Consider the following 18,605-nt stretch of genomic DNA (forward strand, 5'->3'; position numbering starts at 1 on the left):
ATATCCCAGGCAACTTTTGGTAAAAGCCACTCATTTAGTGGAAGTGATATAAGCAAATATATATGTCAGTCATGACTCTGATCTAAGCATGATCTAGCTATCACTTTATTCCTTGGAACTAGACTGTCTCAATTCCAAAAACTACTGGGAAAGAGAGGGTGCCTGATGCCTAAAATTTAATCCTTTCAGTTTCTCTTCAATGCATTCTGTATTTTAAGGTTCTTAGAAACTGACAGGAAGTTTCAACAAGCCAAACAGATGAGTTCAGTTAGTTTTACTTGTGTTTCAAGCATTTCATAAACACTCCTAGAGCTTGACAACATCCCTAGAGCTTGACAATATCCTGGAACATTGGGTTTTGATCTTAGGCTAAGTTTATCTGATGTGATGTCCATGCTGGTAGGTGAACACCAAAACTCCCTCATGTGTAGGTACAGACACTCTTAGCTGTTCCATGCCAGATATGGATTTCTGAGAGATCATTAATTGTCTGATTAATGGTAACTTACCTTCAAACAAGAGTAGCTGCAGTGTGCCCTTTTTTAGACGTGCCATTTCCTCAGACTCTGGCATTTCAGGCCTGCAGTGTGATGTGGCAAAAGCAAACTGGAGAAAACCAAGCTTGTTTTGGATATTTAACTTTTTTTTTTTTTTTTTTTTTTACTCATAGCTTCATCAAAGAGGTGAAGAAAAGAGAAAAATCTCAGGAGAGCTTCTTTCATGCAGACTCTCGCCATCCCTTTTCACAGTAGCAACTGTGCAGGCAAGAAAAATGTGTGACTCCATATTTATTTATTTTAGTTGTGCTCAGAGTTTTACAGGTAGCATCTTCCCTTTAGACCTTCTCAACAGAAATATAAAAAAGTTTGAAGCCATTTCCCCATTTACCCGCTCAGCTCCAATAATCAACTGAAGTGAAAAGCAGAAGCATCTTTTGTTAAAAGAAAGAGCGGTGAGTTTGTGAAGGCTTATCCCAGTCTAGAGCTGGGCTTCCTGCTATGGCACAGATCTATTAGTTTGTAACTTACAAAACCCAGTCCTCAGAGTCCTGTAACTCCCATCTACTCAACAGGGAACAAAACTTTTCTCTAGCGGTGACAGGGAGCTGACGCTGTGCAGGGGAAACACCTCCTGCAGTTGAGCGAGCTGGACCTTCTTCACAAACTCTGGGTACCCAATCTGTCTTCGTGGGATGGAGAGGAGGCAGGGCACAAGCTCTTCAAGGCAGAACAGGCTCTTCAAGTAAGTACTGCACGTCCTGGTAGACGTGCCTGTCTTAGCAAACTGCTGTGGCATGAGGCACTGCGGTCATGGCTGTAGAGAACTGTCCCAGCTCTGTCAACAGAACCACAGGTAAATTTGTTCTCTTTCGTGTGAGAAGTCCCTGAGTTGCAGACCTAAAGGATCTTCCCCCCAAACACACCTCAGTGTCACTAGACCACTGAAAAAAGGAGCCGAGCCACATCAGTATCCTGCAGGGAAGCCACCTTTCCGGGAATCGGAGGCTGCAGCCCATCCTTCATCTGTTCTGAGAATGGCCTGCACAACTGCACCGCCACTCACCCGCGTGGTATCGTGTTTTCTCTTCTTTAGCTGTTCTTCTATACCCTGGAACGCAGAAGTGAATGAGGACAACAGGAGAGAGAAACTGCACACGTGCTGTAGTCTGCGACCTGCATCCTCCGTGACTACCCAAGCGTTCAGTGCCTGTATTAGGTAGGTCGAAAACTACGTGCTGCTCCTCCTCTTCCCTTCACTTCTGGGATGACCTGCTTTTGAAGAGGTGGAATTGAGAAGATGTGGTATTTGTGGTGCTCAGTGTGGGCTACCAATACTATTCCTGGTCGCAGAGCATCCTGCCTCAGATATTCATGTACTAACAGCCAGAACTGATGGATCCTGTTTGGGAATGGGGGAAAACACAGGACTTGTAGAGAGCAGGGCATCCTTCCCACTACAGGCAGATACCTCAGCTGTTACTTTAGTAAGAAGCTTATTAAAGGAGGATCTTCTGCAGAGTTTGGTGAAGAAAACTGCCTTAAATAGGAGTGTTTTCCCTAATATAAAGACATGGGATGAAATATGTACAAAGACTGCATCTGTCTCAGGCCTCTGGGATGTGTAATTCCTCTAGGTGAATGAAGCTGCCAGCTCAGGCAAGCGGTATGCAGTGCGAGGCAGATCTTGACATCAGCTCTCAGACTGACAGCGCTGCACAGAGACCTTTACTGTGAAAATATTTTCAAGTTTGTTCTTGAGTCCCTCTGTGCATCCTCCCTCGCTAGCTCTGTGCCAGTGCTTCAGGATTCAGCTGGGAGGCTGCACAACAGGATGAGAATTTCCTGAGGGTCACTGGATTTAGATTGCTAAATAGTTTGGGCCCTGATGTGGTTTGCTATTTTGCAAGTCCTTTGAGCCAAACAACACTGCAAGAAGATATATACCCTCAGTTTCAGATGTAGGTCACACTTGGCTTCAAACCCACGTGACTGAGACTACAGGTACACTTTGAATAGCTTATTGCAACCCAGTACTTGACCTGTGCCAGCTTTCATACTGCTTACCTAGGAACATTTGGCAAAGCTTCATGATTTCCCACAAGTGCATGCCTTCCCAACACTAGGAACCCAGCACCATGCAAGAAGTTCGCACACCCCCCAGACTCTAGCTAGACAAACCTCCTCTATTTGCTGCTCAAGCTCCGTGATATTGGGAAACAGCTGATCATGAATTCTGGGCTCTTCCACTGCTTTCTTCACATCATAACCAAACCAGATGGAATTCATTATAGTCTGTGAGAAGCAAAAAGCCTTAATGTTAGTTACTTGTCTTCAAAGAGGCCTTGTGGCAACGTAGGCAGAGATGTCTGAAGGATGTTCACCAGAACACATAAAAGGTGTAGTTTCTGGTTCCTCCTGCTTTCAGCAGTTCCTCTCTTGGCTAAGCAAAACACAGGTACATTGCAGCAAGTCAGCTTGTATACGCTTAGGAGGACTCCCACACAAAGACACCATGAGTTACTAAAATTAATGTAGTAAAAGGATCAGATCCTCGAGCTATTGTAGCTGGATTTATGTTGCTATGATTAAGCTAGTGCTAGGCTTAGACACACCGCAGTCACCTCAGCAAACATACAGCTACAGCTGCCTGCTACTGTGCAACTGGTTACCTTAAACCTGGCTCATCTCTGCATGCTTAAATTGCAGGTTGGGGCTGCTGGCCAGTGAAAATAGCCTCAGGATTAAGGTCTTAGAAAGCTGCCTGTAGCAGTTTTTACGGAGACTTCTCCTCTACCTCAGCCAGAAAGCAACATCTATCCTGGTGCTCTGAACTGCTGTGTGTGCTGGCAGAGGAGACAGCTTTCTCCTGCGATCACTTTTGGGCTAGCTGGGTGTTTGAGTGGCTGCCACAGCAGCTCACAGAGAGCCTGCCTGTCAGATGGCCTGACACCATGCCTGACCTAAGTTCTTATTTAGCTTCTCTGCGTGACTTTCATCCAAAGTTGGATGTTGGATGCGAACGGCTCTAAACTAGATAAAGAGACTAGTTTGCGGAGATCCAGAGAACAGAAGACAAAGCTAAACCGAAGTCACAAATCTTCCACAAGTGGCAAGAACAGCTTGCCAAAGGAAAAGACCCGGAGTCACTGAAGGAAGTAATTTAATAGCACGCCCTTTGTAGCTCTGGCAGGAGTTGGCGTTGGAGGTCTGGCCCTCAGAAGGCCAGGCAGAAACCTCCCTTTCAGGCCCCTGGCCCACCACAGGGACCCACAGCCATGGTCACATCACAGGTGGAGACTCGAGCCCTTTTCCCCAAACACTGCCTCTCCCCCCACCTTGTTTTGCCTCAGCCTTGTCCCCAGTTCGCCCATATCATCACATACCAGTGCTGTTGCTGTAGTTATTTTTGTTCCTCCAGAAGCACCGACCACCATCCTGACTTTTTTCGTTTTATCCACCAAGATGGAGGGACACATAGAAGACATCGGCTGTTTACCTGTTGGGGACACAGATGCAACAGAGGCTCAGCTTTCCACCTCCAGCTTAAAAACTGCCAGCTCCTGCTCCATGTCTAAACCCAGAGCCTCAGTATCCACCATCCTGACTCAGCTCACATGTCTTGTTTGGCCCTTGGGGATCTCACTATCCCCTGTACCCATCTCCTCCTTGGTCCTGCAGTGCAAAGCTTAACCCTGGTCCTTCACGCAGAGGCTGAAGGTGCCTTCCTCCACCGTCCTGTCCCAGCTGGGGCTGTCTGTGATACAGCTGCCTCCAGTACACCATGGGGCTTCCCTTCCTTGTCCTTTCAACTCCCTGTCACCCTCCAAAGCATGGGGTACAGGAGGGTAGCAGAATCCCAGCCTGCTTTAGCAGCAGTGAGATGGGTCTGCGGGAAACAGCAGTGGAGAAGGCAGATTGCTCGGGTTAGGTATGCAAACTGGATCTACCCAAAGCTGCCCTACAGCTCCCAAGACAGCGCAGGGAGAAGGCTGGACAGTGCCATCTGGCACTTTGCAGTCAGCTCCTGCTGCTGCCTCCCTCTTAAATCAGTTCGAAGAAAACTTTTGCAGCCCTCAGTCATTTAATTTGACATGTACCGAGCTCCCCGGGAAAAGATTTCTGGTTGTTGGAAGGAGGCATACACAAGAGTTTTACTTGAGACAACCTCTCCTCCTTCAGGGTGCACCAGAGGCGGGTGGTTGTGTGCTTTTGGCAGGGATGCCAGGTGACTCGCTTTCATCCCTGTCCTCTGCAGAAAGCCCCAGATCTGTGCCTGATGGCAGACGTGTTGCAGCCTACCTTGCAGACACCACCGTGTTGGTATGCAAGATACAGCCAAAAGACTGAGTCAGGATGGTAGTTTACAGCTACCTGGTGCTATGAAATTTGCTGGAGAAGGAGGGATCCCAAATCCATTGATTATGTTAGGTGAGCTGAAGTCATCCATCTCATCGTTAAATATGATTCCACTCACGTTGGATCGTACATCAGAGCCAAAGCTAGAGAAAACAAGTTGGCGCAGACATGTCAAAACCAGAGCAAATCCAGAAAGAGCTTCAGGTGAATTACTGCAATGTGAAACATGGGATTTGATTGGAGTAACTCTCCACTCCCTCCTGTTGTAAAGGACATTCCGTCACCCCTTGGGGGAAGGAAGTTCAGTTTATACCATGAGCACACAACTACGCAAAGAGGAAAGGCAGCCCAGCGCCCTGCCGTATAGCTCCCCTGCAAGGATCCCAAGGGGAAAAACAGCACAGCAGCTAAATACAACTAATTCCCCTTCCAGCTGGGCAGTACTACACTCCATTCGGAGGTAGCATAGCTCAAAGGCTGGCATATTTGGGAATGATTGGGGTTTTGCTTAGATCTGTCAAGCTGGACACATTTTCTATGGACAAAAAGAATCTTCACCCCCCAGCTTCAGGCCATACATGCAGAACATGGCTCTTCCTGACAGCACTCGAAGCCAAACACTGCACTTCCAGGCCAGCTGTATTAGCTCAAATTCCTTCCAGAAGTCTGGGAAATCAGAGCCAGCAGCGATACCACTGCTTATGGGAAGATCTAGATGCAGTGCATGTTTTCTTGGTGGGTGAACCCAACATGAGAGAGGACGCATCTTGTCCTCTGACCCAACCACACAGGCCTCGGTGTCAAGAACTGACCTGCAAGCTCAGCAGGAGAAGTGCCTACCAACAGTGCCACTCGTCACTACCCCACCAGAGAGACGACAGTTCAGTGATGTTTTATACCAACCACAGAACCACTACTAGGAAGATGGCAAAGGCCTACGTGGAAGTAATGTCTGAGCTCATACTATTGGTTGATGGTGCTGGTGGCGGACACAGCGCTGCCATCATCAGCCACAATGGAGAGGTGGGATGTACCGGCATTATCTCCAGTGTAATATACTGGGTCATAGTAGTCAACTGGATGGGAGGTGTTGTCTGTGATTTTCCTCCGGAGGCTATCCGCAAAGAACGTGGACGTCATGTTTCTGATCGCCTGTCAGAGAAATCCAATGCAGTTACTCAGCAGATTAAGTTTAAGAGACATGTAGTTATGAGGCTGATATCCAATACTTCAGACCACAGAAGAATGGCAAATCCCAGCAGTGAGGCTATAGTTTTCCAGCAGGGGCTTTCCTCCTTCTTGAAAGATGGACATTGTACCAAAGAGCATTTTAAGCAGTCACAGAAGCAGCTGTTACAATGCACCCCTTTGTGTAGGAAGTTAATCAGCATCCATTATTGTAGGTCTATGGAAAAGCTGTCCTCAACACTGCTGTAAGGCGTAGGCAAGCAGTGTTATTTTTGCTTCAGAGATGAGAGGAAAGGGATCAGGTTGAGAGGACTAGGCCAAGGCAAGGTCTGGTCATTGCTCTGTAAGTTGCAAATGTGTGTCCATCAAGCTGGGCTGGGCTCAGATCCTGCTGCTTTTGCAGAGTCACGGAAGTAAAAGCACAAAGTGTGAAGTTGGGAAAAGCAGGGCTCCTGCCTCACCCCTTCCCATCCGTTGGTCCATTTACTATAGGCGGGACTGTGGTTAGAGAGCCACAAGGATACTGGGAATGTCATCTAGTGAATAAGGCTTCAAACACTATGAAAACAGGGAGGGTCAGCCCTAAATATACTCAAACACTTCTGGTGAATTGAGGATTTTGCCTTTCCTCATATCAGGAAGTTTTCCTCCATTTATATTCCTCACAGCTCAGCCATGAGTCACATAGGACTTCACGTTTTGATTCAGAGATATTTCAGTGCCTGTCAATAGTAGGTGGCACAGAGCATCCCTGACAAAGTTTAGTCACCCAAAAACTTTAAGCCATGTTCCAGCCAACCTCGGTGTTGCAGAAAGAAAAGGCTTTTGCCAGGTACCTCTGTAATGTTGACAAATTTTGGATCTCCCAGTGAAGTCCTCTTGGCGTAGGCAAAGCGAAAGGCCTCCACAATGCGGTGGTAAGTCAGACCTTTCTCCTCCACGGTTTTGACGCTGTCAGCAGAGAAATTATATCCTGGCAACAGAAGACAAGCGATTGTGAACACAAAGGAAAGTACGTGGTCAATGGACTGCTAATAAACCTGTGTCAAATGGTATAATCTTGAAGCCCAGCCTCTACAGAGATGCAATCACTGGACTGTCCTTATCTCTGCATGGAGACCACAGGAGCTCTGATAGTTTTAAGCACTGTGGGAGTCACCAGCAGGATATGTACTTGCAGAGACGTTTTCCAAGGAAGCCTCAAGTACAAACTAGTTTCCACCCATGCAGGTATCAGGGAAGTGCCCCAATCAGGAGCATATTTTTCCCCTCGCACCTGTATTTCAAGCAGGAATGTGACATCCTGACTTTACAGCAGAAGAGGAATGTCTCCGCACCTCCGATCCCTCCTGGGGGTCTCAGACTTCTGACCTGCTGGGTGGCTATCAAGGGAGGGCCAGCTCCCAGAACAAAAAAGGTGTTGTCTTTGGAGCTCTCCTAGCTCCTGCTGCCTGTCAGGCCCTGCTCAGTGGCACTCTCACCTTTCAGTATGTTGAAAATGAGGGCTAGCACTGGGCCGCTTAGGGGGGCACTAGGCGTGTAGAGGGTAAACTCTCCAAGTGCGATCTGTATGGGGTCTTCGATCACTGTTGCATTGTAGTCCCGCAGGTCATCCAATGTGACAATGCCCCCTGGAAAAGAGAAGGAAAATATAGATGTGGGTTTATTTGATCTCTGGTGGGAAGAGGAGGGAACGCTCCATCACCATGCCTCACAGCAAGGACAGGAGGGAACAGGACAAGTCCAAAAAGTCATGAGGTAATGAGAGCAAAGATGGGTGCACAGGAGATGAATTTATTCCTCGATAGATCCACCTGAGGCTCAGATAGCCTAAGCTTGAAGTTGGGCTGATTTATGGCAGCCCAAAATCTGGTGATCCATCTTTTTTTACAAAGGCCACCAGCAACGTCAGGTAACAAAACGTCCTTGGAAGTCCTGTTTACAGGAGGAGGATGCAGCTTTTGGGTGCAGATGCTTTGTGCTACCCCACAAGCAGAATAATTTGTATGCTCCATTGCCTTTCTTATCAGAAAGGTGAAGGCGGTGATTAACCATCACAGATAAAGCCAGTAAATGACTTACTCGAGAGGTTCACTAAAACTAGCCAATGCCAGCTAGTAAGGGTAGGATACTACCACCATCTAGTGGCATCGAGAGCTTAAATAAGCTCAGAGTTTACAGGACCACGTATGTAACATTTTAGGCAGAAACTTGTTGGATTCAGGCTCTGTAAACAGCACGTATCTACTATGCTACATCCAGAAATGCATAGACCTGCTAGACTACATGGTACAGAAATGCACAGTATATACTATCGATTCCTGACTGAGTTTCAAATGCATCCATCAAAGCGCTAACGGCTTCTCTTGGGTGTCCTGTTGCCACAGATCTCAGAGGCCGCATTGGCTTGACCTGCTCCCAAGGCTTCTGCAGGTCACCGGCTCCTCCCTGGATGCTGAGCCGCAGCAGTCAGGTCACTCACGCTGTTTTGGACAGACGTCCCGTTTCTCACCTGCACCGCGGATGTCGTCGATGATCTGTTTCGCCAGGCTTCCTGTGTAAAAGGCATCTGCTCCTTCACTGGCTATAGTCTCATATGTGTTGGCTAGTTTAGGCATCTTGATGATATCGCCCTCATGCAGAATTTTTCCTCCTCTGCAGAACACTTCGCTAAAAGAGAAGGGAGATTGAGAAGATCAGATCTCAGAGACAAGTTCAAAACTCTGTGTACCTGTACCAGCTGACACAGTATTTGAGTGTTCATGCTAGAGGCTTCTTGGAGAGAAGAGAAGAGAAACTGCCTGAGCCATGCCCCAGGGATCCTGATACCTTGCACTGGGACATAAAAATGAACAGTGGTTTCTGACCTGGGATTCCACATTGCTCAGAAATTGCTCAGTGAAGCCTGCAGGAGGGAGTGTTGATCTTTTTCACCAAGGCAGGCCATCCACCCTACCTGCCCAAGGGGCCAACAACTGCCTCAAGATGCCCAGGAGGGGCCACATTCCTTGAACTCAAGCAGTTCAGTTCAGAGCACAGACTACGAAGCTATGAGGCTCAAAGCTTCCAGTGAGTCCAGGAGAATGCGTTTTGATCCCTGTTTGTCAGAGCACTTTGAGGTAGACAGTTTCCTCTCTAGCTCCCTCATCATGGATCATGAACGTGCTGCTCGGGACCTGCCAGATGGAAGTACAGGAGATAGGCCCAGGCTGTACATCCCAATTGGATTGGAAACTAATGTGCAGCTGGCAGAGGTTTTAAGGAAAAGAGAGAATTAAGCATGATCTCCTGTAGGGCTTGACATAGACACTAAGGGTTTGACTGTAAGAAGAAGTGGAGGAGCATTTAAAACCCTTCATGTTCATAGTTGTTGCCAGAAGCGGATGGTCAGAGGCATTGCTTGAGGAAGGCTGACTGCAGAGTAAGAGATGATCCTAATTCCTACTGCCTGACAGCAGATGAGCTGTTCAAGGAGACTCTGCAATTGCCCCAAACGCAGGTAAGATTAGCTTGGCGCACTTACAGTGTGAGGAAAAGCTGGGGATTCAGAAAATACATTGCCATCTGACAGATTCATCCCAGCACGTACTCTAATTCCACCTTTGCTCAGAAAAGTGGACTTTAAAAGCAGAATTTATCTCCCTTTAAAGGTCAGGGCTGAACATTCCTAAAATTGGCCACATGATTTAGCACCTTTAGGTAGCTGGAATAACATCAGCAGGTACAGTAAGTACAGTCACTGCAGGGGAGGCACACTCCTCACAGATCCCATGTTACACAAACACAGAGACTTTTCAGCTAGGATGCAGTTATCCCAAATTTCTCTGCACAGAACAGCAACCGCTCTACCTATGACAGGGAGACTGCTCTACCTACCACAGCGAGGGATTGCTTTCAATTGACTCCTCTCTTGATTTGATGGCTGCTGCAAGGCCTTTCCCAACAGGGAATCCTTCTCTTGCCAACTTGATGCTGGGCAGAAACAGATCTTTCCATGCCAGTTTGCCATGACGTTTGTGAGCTAGTTCATACCCACGAATTTCTCCTGGAACAGCAATGGACAGTCCTCCTGGAGCAGATAAGGAACGTATTAGTCTTCCATAGCAAGAAAAGAAAGTGATGGAGTAGGAGGTAGAGCAGGCTTCTCTGGCAGCCCTGGTTTTAGGCAGGGATTATGTATACTATGACCAGCTCATCTCATGCATACGATGCTAACGGAATTATTCTGTCTGACACTTACGCCTGCGTATTCTAGACTGTTGAAACACCTCTATCCTCTTGCTGGTAAATCAAGGTTTTGGGTCATTTCCCCTCGGTAGGCTCTGTACCAGAGAAAAGCTGCTCAGAACACAGAGGCTATCATAGCTGCCCACAGTTGCCAATCCTTCAGAGTACACTCTACCATAAGAGGACACAGACTGCGTACATACTTAAGACAAAAAAACCTCTGCTGCAGCATTGTAACTACAATTGCAATAGATTGATTACTACATTGCATACTGATGCAGCAGTTTGCTTCAATCCTGTTTTTATTGGCATGTCCCAGAAGTTCAACACACTTCTCAAACCCCCTCCAAGGTGCTGCTCCTCCTTGGTTACAGGGGTGACCATGAAGAGAACTAGTTAGTATTTCTTTCTATTTCTGATTAGAAAATACTTCCCTGAAAGGAAATTACTACTTCTTCTCTGGAGCCCCACAGCCATTAGTTGAAGCCGCCACCTAAGGTATTTAGGGAGGACACTTGAACTGACAAGAACTAAGCTGATCCCCAGAGATTTGTCCAAAGAGGTGGAAAGATGGCAGATACGGAACAGGTCATACTCAGTGCTTTGGATTCACCTGCATTTTCATGAAGTGAAAAGCAGAAAGTGCTGAGGTGACCAAATAGTTTGAAGGACTTTATTTTTAGCTTCCTTGTTAGGATGGAATTTGCAGATTGTGTAAAGTAGAGGACATTCCTAGGGGAGAAATCCTGTAGATAGGCAAGAACCTAATCATAAGAAATGTTCTTAATTTAGACATGTCAGTAGCAGCTAATGTTGGAGCTATGTGGTTCCCCTCAAAGCAGTGAAACAGCCTTTGCCATACCTTTCAGAGCGAGCTGTGTGTTGTTCCCAAACATGTCCTCCGATGCTCTTTTTGGAGCCACCTCTCTTGCATTAATGATTTCCACTTTGCCTTTAATGACAGAGCAGGGAAGATGATGTTTAGCCCTGGCCTCAACACACAGGCACGGTCTCTGCTGAAGAAATCTGATCAATGTGAGCCAGTTTCTTGACAATTATTTTGAGGACAGCATGTTCCCCCAGAGGCTGTGAGAGTCAGTCTTTTACCTTCACTCAGGTATGATAAATTACCTGCTTTAGACAAACAGTTCTCAAACTGTTCCAGATGTGTATGGCCCTGTCCCTTACCTGTGCTGCTGTAGATGGTAAAGAAGAGGCCCCCTCCAATGCCCATGCTGTGAGCATTCATGAGTCCTACACAAAGCAGAGCTGCAATCGCAGCATCCACTGCTGATCCACCTTGCTGAAGGATGTCCCTGTGCAGCAGAAGAGAAGGCATCGTATGGTGACATGTTACAGTGTCTCTGAGCAGTGGATTCATCTCGTCAGAGCAGCTATGATGGATTCTCTAATGCACATTTGTCCACACCCAGTCTATAGGTTCCTCAGGAATAGGAAGTTTTGAGCTTCTGCCACCTTAGAAAACAGATCCTAATGGTCTAGGTGCAGACCAGATCAGCCCTCATTAGAGACACATCCAAACTAGCCTGAAAACACCGAGATGTGTCAAAGTACATGTGGGGACAGGCATCCCAGACACATTCATTACACGAGAAATAACAACTCTGAGAAGCCCGAAATCCGCAGCACTTGCACCTAGAACTTGGAGGACAGCTTGACAAATCATTTTTAAAGGAGGTTGAAAAGCATCTCTTGTTCCCGTTGTTCATGCATCTAGGGAATCTTTGCCTGCTGCGTTGTTTTTGAGCAAATGCAGTAACATTGGTCAGGTATGGTAAAAGCCCAGGTTTTATTATGGCCTCCTCTTTCTACATGGAGATTAGAGGTTATCTCTGCTGGGCAACTGCCAGGCTTGCACCTGGACATTGGGAAAACAACAGTTTTGCCTTGTGTAAGAGCTGTCAGAGCTAATGAGAGTCACAGCACACTTAGCGGGTACCTTCCAATTATTGAGCACTGCCCCGCATCTGTAGCCACAGCCGCCCTCTTATAAGTGTGTGTGTCCCCTGAGTCAGAGCGCAGCCCGAAGAAGAGTCCCAGGAACAAGATGAGCCCCAGCAGGGCTGCCGTCAGGACTCCGGCCACCACATAGCGCTTCTTCATCTTCCTGTGGGAAGAGACAGGATCATCAACCTTGCTGCTTCTGGGGCACATGGGAACTAGGGGACAGATGATCACCCCAGGGGCAGTTTTTTCATCTACCTTCTTTCATATCCACTGTTCCCCCCCTCTACCCCCCAGCAGCTGACAGCTCTGCACATGGAAGGGCAGTTTGAGAAGGAGTGGCCAGGGGAGGTGTGAGCCCAATTCTGGCCTCAACAGTGATGTCCTGTTTTGAGGTGAAGTAGAATATCAAGAGGGGAGGGGATGCGCAAGGTGTCCTGCTACATTTACCTTTCAGTGGTGATAGGACAACCAATTGCTCTTGGTGACTTTACGCTCCGAGGATTTTAGATGCTCAGCAAGCATTTAAGTTACTGCTCTGCTCGGGAGAACAAGGGACCCAGCGTCAGATTGGATTTGCTCTAGTTCCCATATCAAGTCAGCAATACCAGTCAGAGACTTTTTACCAGATTCCCCCCTCCGACACACGCTGGCAGGCCCATTGCCTCTGTAATGTGAGTCGAGGACTGCATCCTGCCCGCACCCTGGAGGCAGGCTGGCTCTGCCAGGTGAGCAGCCATCTGTGTTGACCTCTTCCTCCCTTCTTCATAGCCACACCGCGAGGCTTTATATATGACTACTTTCCATCTTTCCAGCCCTTGCTTTTCAGCAGGTTTCCATGAGTTCTGAGCTGTGGGCAGTGAACAGCTTCCTCCCCTGAACCTCTCAGAGGGGGTCTCCCAAATATTTCCTCACTCAGATTCATATCAAGACCTTTTCTGTGGGCATTGCTGGTACCATTTCTCTGTGCCCTTGCCACCTCTGTGCAGAACAACCGTTCTAACAACAAAGCTTTTATCAGCTTCCCCTTTACCCATTACTGCCATCCTATTTCCAGAGTGATCTACTTCAGCAAGCACCCCACAGATTCCTGGAAGCCCTTTGGTAACAGCTCTGAACTGTTACAGTACCGGCAATGAAAAGGCCCCAAACCAGCAACTATCGCTTGGGTAAGAACCTGTGTAACTTCATACACCAAAAAAGCAGCAGATTCATAGGTGAGAAGGGAAATCCATGGAGCAGAACATAATTGGTGTTAGTCATGACTCACATCATCTTCAGAGGGAAAAAAAAAAACAAAACCAAACCCCAAACAAACTTCCCATAATCTGCTTTTAAATATCATGTCTGTTAAGAAGTCTCTGACCAGAAGGTTGTCAATGACCAGCGCAAAACACATCTTAGTCATTAGCAAGCAACCTTGGCCAAAGCTATTTGGTGCACCCCAGTGTGAGCAGAGCACCCCCTCCTGTTCCAGGCCCATGGCCAGAGCGCTTTTCCAATGAGCCTGCCACTTCTAGAGGACGATGGCCAGTGCTCATGCCACCATGTTTCCCAGTCCTGCACACAGCTGCTCTTGGGGTGCAGAGGGTTAGAGTTAATCTGGGAGCGAGAACAGGTCACCAAGGAGCTCTCCAGCAAGCATATTCCAGATACACACCAGGATGAGACGAGAGCCATTGAGGGGATGAAGAGTCACTGCCATCTTATTGGGACTGACACTTCATGAAATACAGCTTGAACAGTTACTCTTTGACTCATTTCCTTTCCCATTACAGGATTGTTCCAGCAAAAAAAAGACCTAAATTCATCATATTGCCTTCAGGACCAACTTCCCACTATGTAGTGCCCTTTACTTTACCGGAGCACCTGCCATCCTCAGAGACAAGCCAATCCGTGGTATTGTGCGTGAAGAGCAGATCCACCAACCCCACCCTCTGTGGATGTTCAACAGCTCAAAGTAGAGCAAACTCCAGCAGCCGGAGCAGCACTCAGTGCCTTGCAGCAGCAGCAGCAGACGCAGGGTTAGGGAGCGGTGAGCGTGCCAGCACCGAGCGAGCTGGAGAAAACAGGCCAGGCCAGCCAAAGCAAAACTTCTCTCAGAGGGGGAAGATTAGCAAGCACTGCCCCCTCAAGCTCACCCCCACTCCTGTTACTTAAATTAGGAGACAGGCATTTGCTGTCCAAGCCCTGTATCTGTGAGTCTCGGTCTGAGCGCTAAAGATGTCCATCTCCAAGTCAAGCAGCTCAAACCAGGGTGTAAATCTACCGTATGTGCTGTTCTGTAAACAAGTGTCAACCGAGGGCAGTAAAAGGTAAATGGATGAAACCTCTTTCCAGGTTCTAGAACTTGATTTACACTTAACTACTTTTAAAAGAGACCAGCGGCGCGTTTGCAGAGCAATGACTGTGCAGGGAAACAGAGAAGCCATTATGTCCCCAACAATAGCTCACACACAGCCTCAGAGTTTAAAGACAGTTTTGTTTGTTGGCAGAGTTCAGCTTCAGCACTGGCAGTCTCCTCCAGGCTCCACAAGAAATGCCATGGGATCTTTTATCTGCGCCCCAGCTAGGCAGAAGGTACTTTGTTTCATCTGAAGGCTGCTCTATGCTGGGCTGTCCCGCGAGCCTGGGGTGACCCAAGCCCCGTAGTTGGTGTGTTAACCCGTAGGCTCCTGGCTGGGGCCGCGCAGTTCTCCTCCGCAACCGCTTGCCTGGCTGCCGGGCTCCTGTAAAGATTTACTGCCTTGTCAGGCAAATTTTTCTGAGAGCAGGAGAGGTGAAGGGGAAACCTCGGACGGTACGTCTGCTCTCATCTTTCACCTCCTCTCTGGATTCGGATGACACTTAGACCCTTAAGAGCTCCAAACCGAGCGCCCAGCTGCCTGGTGAGTGCACAGACCTTGAAAAAGACCCTCCAACCCACTATTCATATGCCTCAGGCGCAGCTCCGGGCCTGCCGCCAGCCCCCGGGGCAAGGATAAGAAACGCACCGCTGGGAGCAGGGACGAACACACGGACTGTGGTGAAGAGATGCTGATTGCTGGGCACTGCTCCTGCCCTGCACTGTGGTACCGCGTTGCCCTCTGGGAACCAAGCGGGGGCCAGAAAAAGTGAATGCTCTTAATAAAAGTGCATCTGTGCAATCTGTCAGATTGATCCTGCTAAGGAAGAAGCAGATGTACGAGCTAAAGATCTGCAGCTTTCTCTTCTTCAACAGTACAGAGAGCAAACTCAGCTGAGGATAATCCTTTCCACCTTAACTGCTAGCTCATCTCCCATAAACTCCTTAACGTATTTCAGGCCTGACCCTAGAGGGAAGCATCCCTTGCACAGTCCTTACTGCCTTCCTAACTGCTGCCTTCCTAACTGTGTCACAGCGGAGAGCCAAAGAGGCATCTTTTTTTTGCCGTACAGCAACTGGGAGATGGATCAGGAGCCTGCCGATACCCACTCTCTAACCCACCTCTCCATATTTGCCCTGGGGAGGCGCATTGCAGAACAGCTGAGTTCTTGCACCAATGGCTTTTTTGAGCCTTGGCTCTGAAGTCGAGTCCCTGCTATGATTTATTGTCAGGAGTGGAGCAGCAGCTGCGGGCCACCACCTGAGCTGACGCCCCAGCTATTGTCTGCTGAGGCTGGCTTTAACCTCCAGATTTCTGCCAAATCCAGCTGTTTCAAAGCTTGGCTAGCACTTCAGTCACACAGCGCTGCTTGGCAGCAGCGATAGATCTCCAGGAGAGAGGGTCTACAAAACCATTAAAAGCAATATGATTATTTCTCACTGTTATAAAGGTCCAACAGCCAGTCCTAATCTTGGAATTCAAAATGTAGTCTGATAGTCTGTCTAAATTTATATTAGGAGAGGGGGAGGACCAGCAAGTAGCAGAGTTATGCTTGTACAAGCAATCCAATTGAGCTGTATTCAGATACATCACAACATTCACAACCTTATTTAAACATGACACTGTTTTTGAATTAAAAGAATCCCAGTGCAACAGGCTAGCTAGTGTCAGGCGGGGGGATACAGGGTCCGACATCTCTGCCAAGAGGGCTGGGGCATGCGGTAGAGATGAGGAACCTGCCATGGTTGGGGAAAGCGCCAGGAGAACTGAAAGAGGAGAAAGAGAAGATGTACCAGCCGGAAAGCAGGGGAGAGAGAACAGTGGGATACCAGAGGATGACAAAGGAGTCCAGGTATGGTCAGGCACCACCTTGTTCTTGAATGAAGTCGTGAAGGAAGCATCCACTGACAACACCTAAACTTTAACCACAAACTTTTAACCCAACAGGCTTCTGCTTTAAACCCATCTTGCAACAGCTGCATACCTCAGCACCTCTCCTAAGAGTTCCTTGTACTTCCACCCCCAGCCAGGAGCCAACACTTGGCCATTAGCTTTGAGACATCCGTCCTTGCTTTCCCCAGGCAGCACACGTTATGCAAGGATAGACAGGACATCTTGAATCTTGTCACAGGACATAGGCTATGCTCTTCTGATAAAACTCAAAAGTCTAATCCATATCAATAACATTGCCATATTTAAATAATTAATAACAAACAGTTGAATTAATGTTTTTACACACTACTGTTGTGTAGAGTGAACCGTCAGTGGCTTTTGAGTGAGAACGCATGTAAAGCAAACAGCCGCAAGATCGCCACAGAGGTCTTGAAAGAGCAGAACGAGTTCGCGAGCAGAGGCCCAAGGGCTGTTCACACAAATGTCCCGTTACTGATCCAGCATTATGTGACAACCTAGCGAAGGTGCCTACAACTGATCGCACAGGTGGAGCCATCTCTAAAGTGTATATAAGACAGCTACTTGCACTGACACCATACTTGAGGATTGGGTGTGCAGAATCAATCACTGACGTCCTGTCTTGCTACAGGTTTAAGTACTGTTTGACAGGACAGGCTACTTATTCCCAAGGGCTGTTCCCAGCATCCTACCAGGGGGCCAGGCCATATTGAGAAGTGACGAAGGAGTTACATCCATCCTTGTGCTGATGGCTGGTGGGGGGGTCCATGTCAACCACCAAGCTCGTGCTCATTCCCCACACCATTATCACCTTGCTTTCCTCCTCACTGGGAGCTCACTGAGAGGTAATGTAATGAAAAAAGCAAATTATTCCTTCATCTGTGGGAAGTCCTTGCACTAGGAGTCTATGTGCATGCAGAGTTAGCCAGAAGACAGTTTAAATTCTCAGGTATAACTGTGCTAACTGTGCATTCCCTCAGTTGTCAGTAAGGACATCAGCCAGCAGCTTCTGCTTTCATCTGCAAGAATATCCAGGGTCATCGGCCTCTGAGCAGCTAATTAGCTGGGGTTATCTGCTCTAAGAGCTTGCACTGAAGAAAATTAGGACAAAACCAACACAGAAAGTACACTGGGACTGTCCATGGCTATTTCTGGCGAGTTCAGCTGTTCCTTCCACTTCCAAAGGGAGAAAAGTTTGCAAGATTTGTTTGCTGTTCATTTTGTACTTTGCTTAGATAGCCATTTTCTAGTAGTCCTGCAAGACTTAGTATGACTCTGGCTAACTAAATAGGATCTTTGCCCCTTTCCTACTAAAACTGGTTGTTATGCCTTCTAGGGCATGTTATGCCTTCTCACACACCAAATCCAGAGCTTAGGTTGCCCATTCCCCATCAACCACTCCTTCATTACACAATCTACAGTTCTTTGGTTCTGGCAGGCTAATATATGCCATAATTACCCAAAGGCCAGGGCATAAACACCTTACACATCGAGGATTGTGTAAAGATTACAAACATAGTTGTAACATCAAACCTGCTTCCTGCTTACCAGGTCAGAGGTCTCCAATTGCAATGGGGTCTTTGCACCTCACCACAAATAGTCCCAAAGTAGTGGTGGGTGAGCTGGTGCAGGCTGTACATACCTTTACTCTTGGACTGAACCGGAATGGCTCAGATGCGATATTTCTACCCACTCATAGGTTTGTATTAGCCCAAATGGCAGAAAACTTTGCTAGCAATACATTCATGCCTGCTCTTCTACGGCTTTGTTAGGAAAGACATAAACTTCCTGAGCGCTCTCCTTTTGTGAACAGTCCCAAGAGAAAAGGGTTTGTTTCCCTGTGCCTTCTGTCCCGTGCTTACACACAAAGGTCTGGTCCCGTATAAGCCTCCCCATGCAGCCTTGCGCTGCAGTTATTGCAATAAGACATGAACTTAAGCCATTTGAGATTCTAATCTACAAGTTTACGTGCTAAATAATTTTTCCCCTCAGGCCTTTTATTATGACTTTTAGTAGCAGTCAGCAGGATGCCTCTGATCAGGACTCTGGTTCTGCCAGTAACCATGCAGGCAGACAGACAGAATCTCCCATCCAGTACTGATCTTCATGGTAA

The 18,605-nt window shown here is 47.7% G+C and overlaps 1 protein-coding gene across 6 annotated transcripts in view; it reads right to left on the reverse strand.

Annotated features, from left to right (window-relative positions):
• Positions 1-461: 461 nt before the first annotated feature.
• Positions 462-18,605, reverse strand: part of GGT1 (gamma-glutamyltransferase 1) — a 58,517-nt gene continuing 40,373 nt past the window's right edge. For 3 of the 6 annotated variants that reach the window (XM_075039632.1, XM_075039630.1, XM_075039633.1), the window contains 12 exons: positions 12,232-12,399; positions 11,460-11,587; positions 11,134-11,223; positions 9,921-10,113; positions 8,557-8,714; positions 7,526-7,675; positions 6,881-7,017; positions 5,821-6,008; positions 4,872-4,999; positions 3,884-3,996; positions 2,679-2,792; positions 462-1,608 (listed from right to left, as the gene is read on the reverse strand). In XM_075039632.1, coding sequence (XP_074895733.1) covers positions 1,465-1,608; positions 2,679-2,792; positions 3,884-3,996; positions 4,872-4,999; positions 5,821-6,008; positions 6,881-7,017; positions 7,526-7,675; positions 8,557-8,714; positions 9,921-10,113; positions 11,134-11,223; positions 11,460-11,587; positions 12,232-12,395 — 1,707 coding nt within the window. In that variant the 5' untranslated portion in view covers positions 12,396-12,399 and the 3' untranslated portion in view covers positions 462-1,464. Of the gene's footprint in view, positions 1,609-2,678; positions 2,793-3,883; positions 3,997-4,871; positions 5,000-5,820; positions 6,009-6,880; positions 7,018-7,525; positions 7,676-8,556; positions 8,715-9,920; positions 10,114-11,133; positions 11,224-11,459; positions 11,588-12,231; positions 12,400-12,686; positions 12,752-18,605 lie in introns of those variants that run through there. The other 3 variants (XM_075039634.1, XM_075039629.1, XM_075039628.1) reach the window with 3 other exon arrangements.

This window comes from Buteo buteo, chromosome 11 (assembly GCF_964188355.1).
Source record: "Buteo buteo chromosome 11, bButBut1.hap1.1, whole genome shotgun sequence".
In the NCBI taxonomy this organism is placed as follows: domain Eukaryota; kingdom Metazoa; phylum Chordata; class Aves; order Accipitriformes; family Accipitridae; genus Buteo; species Buteo buteo.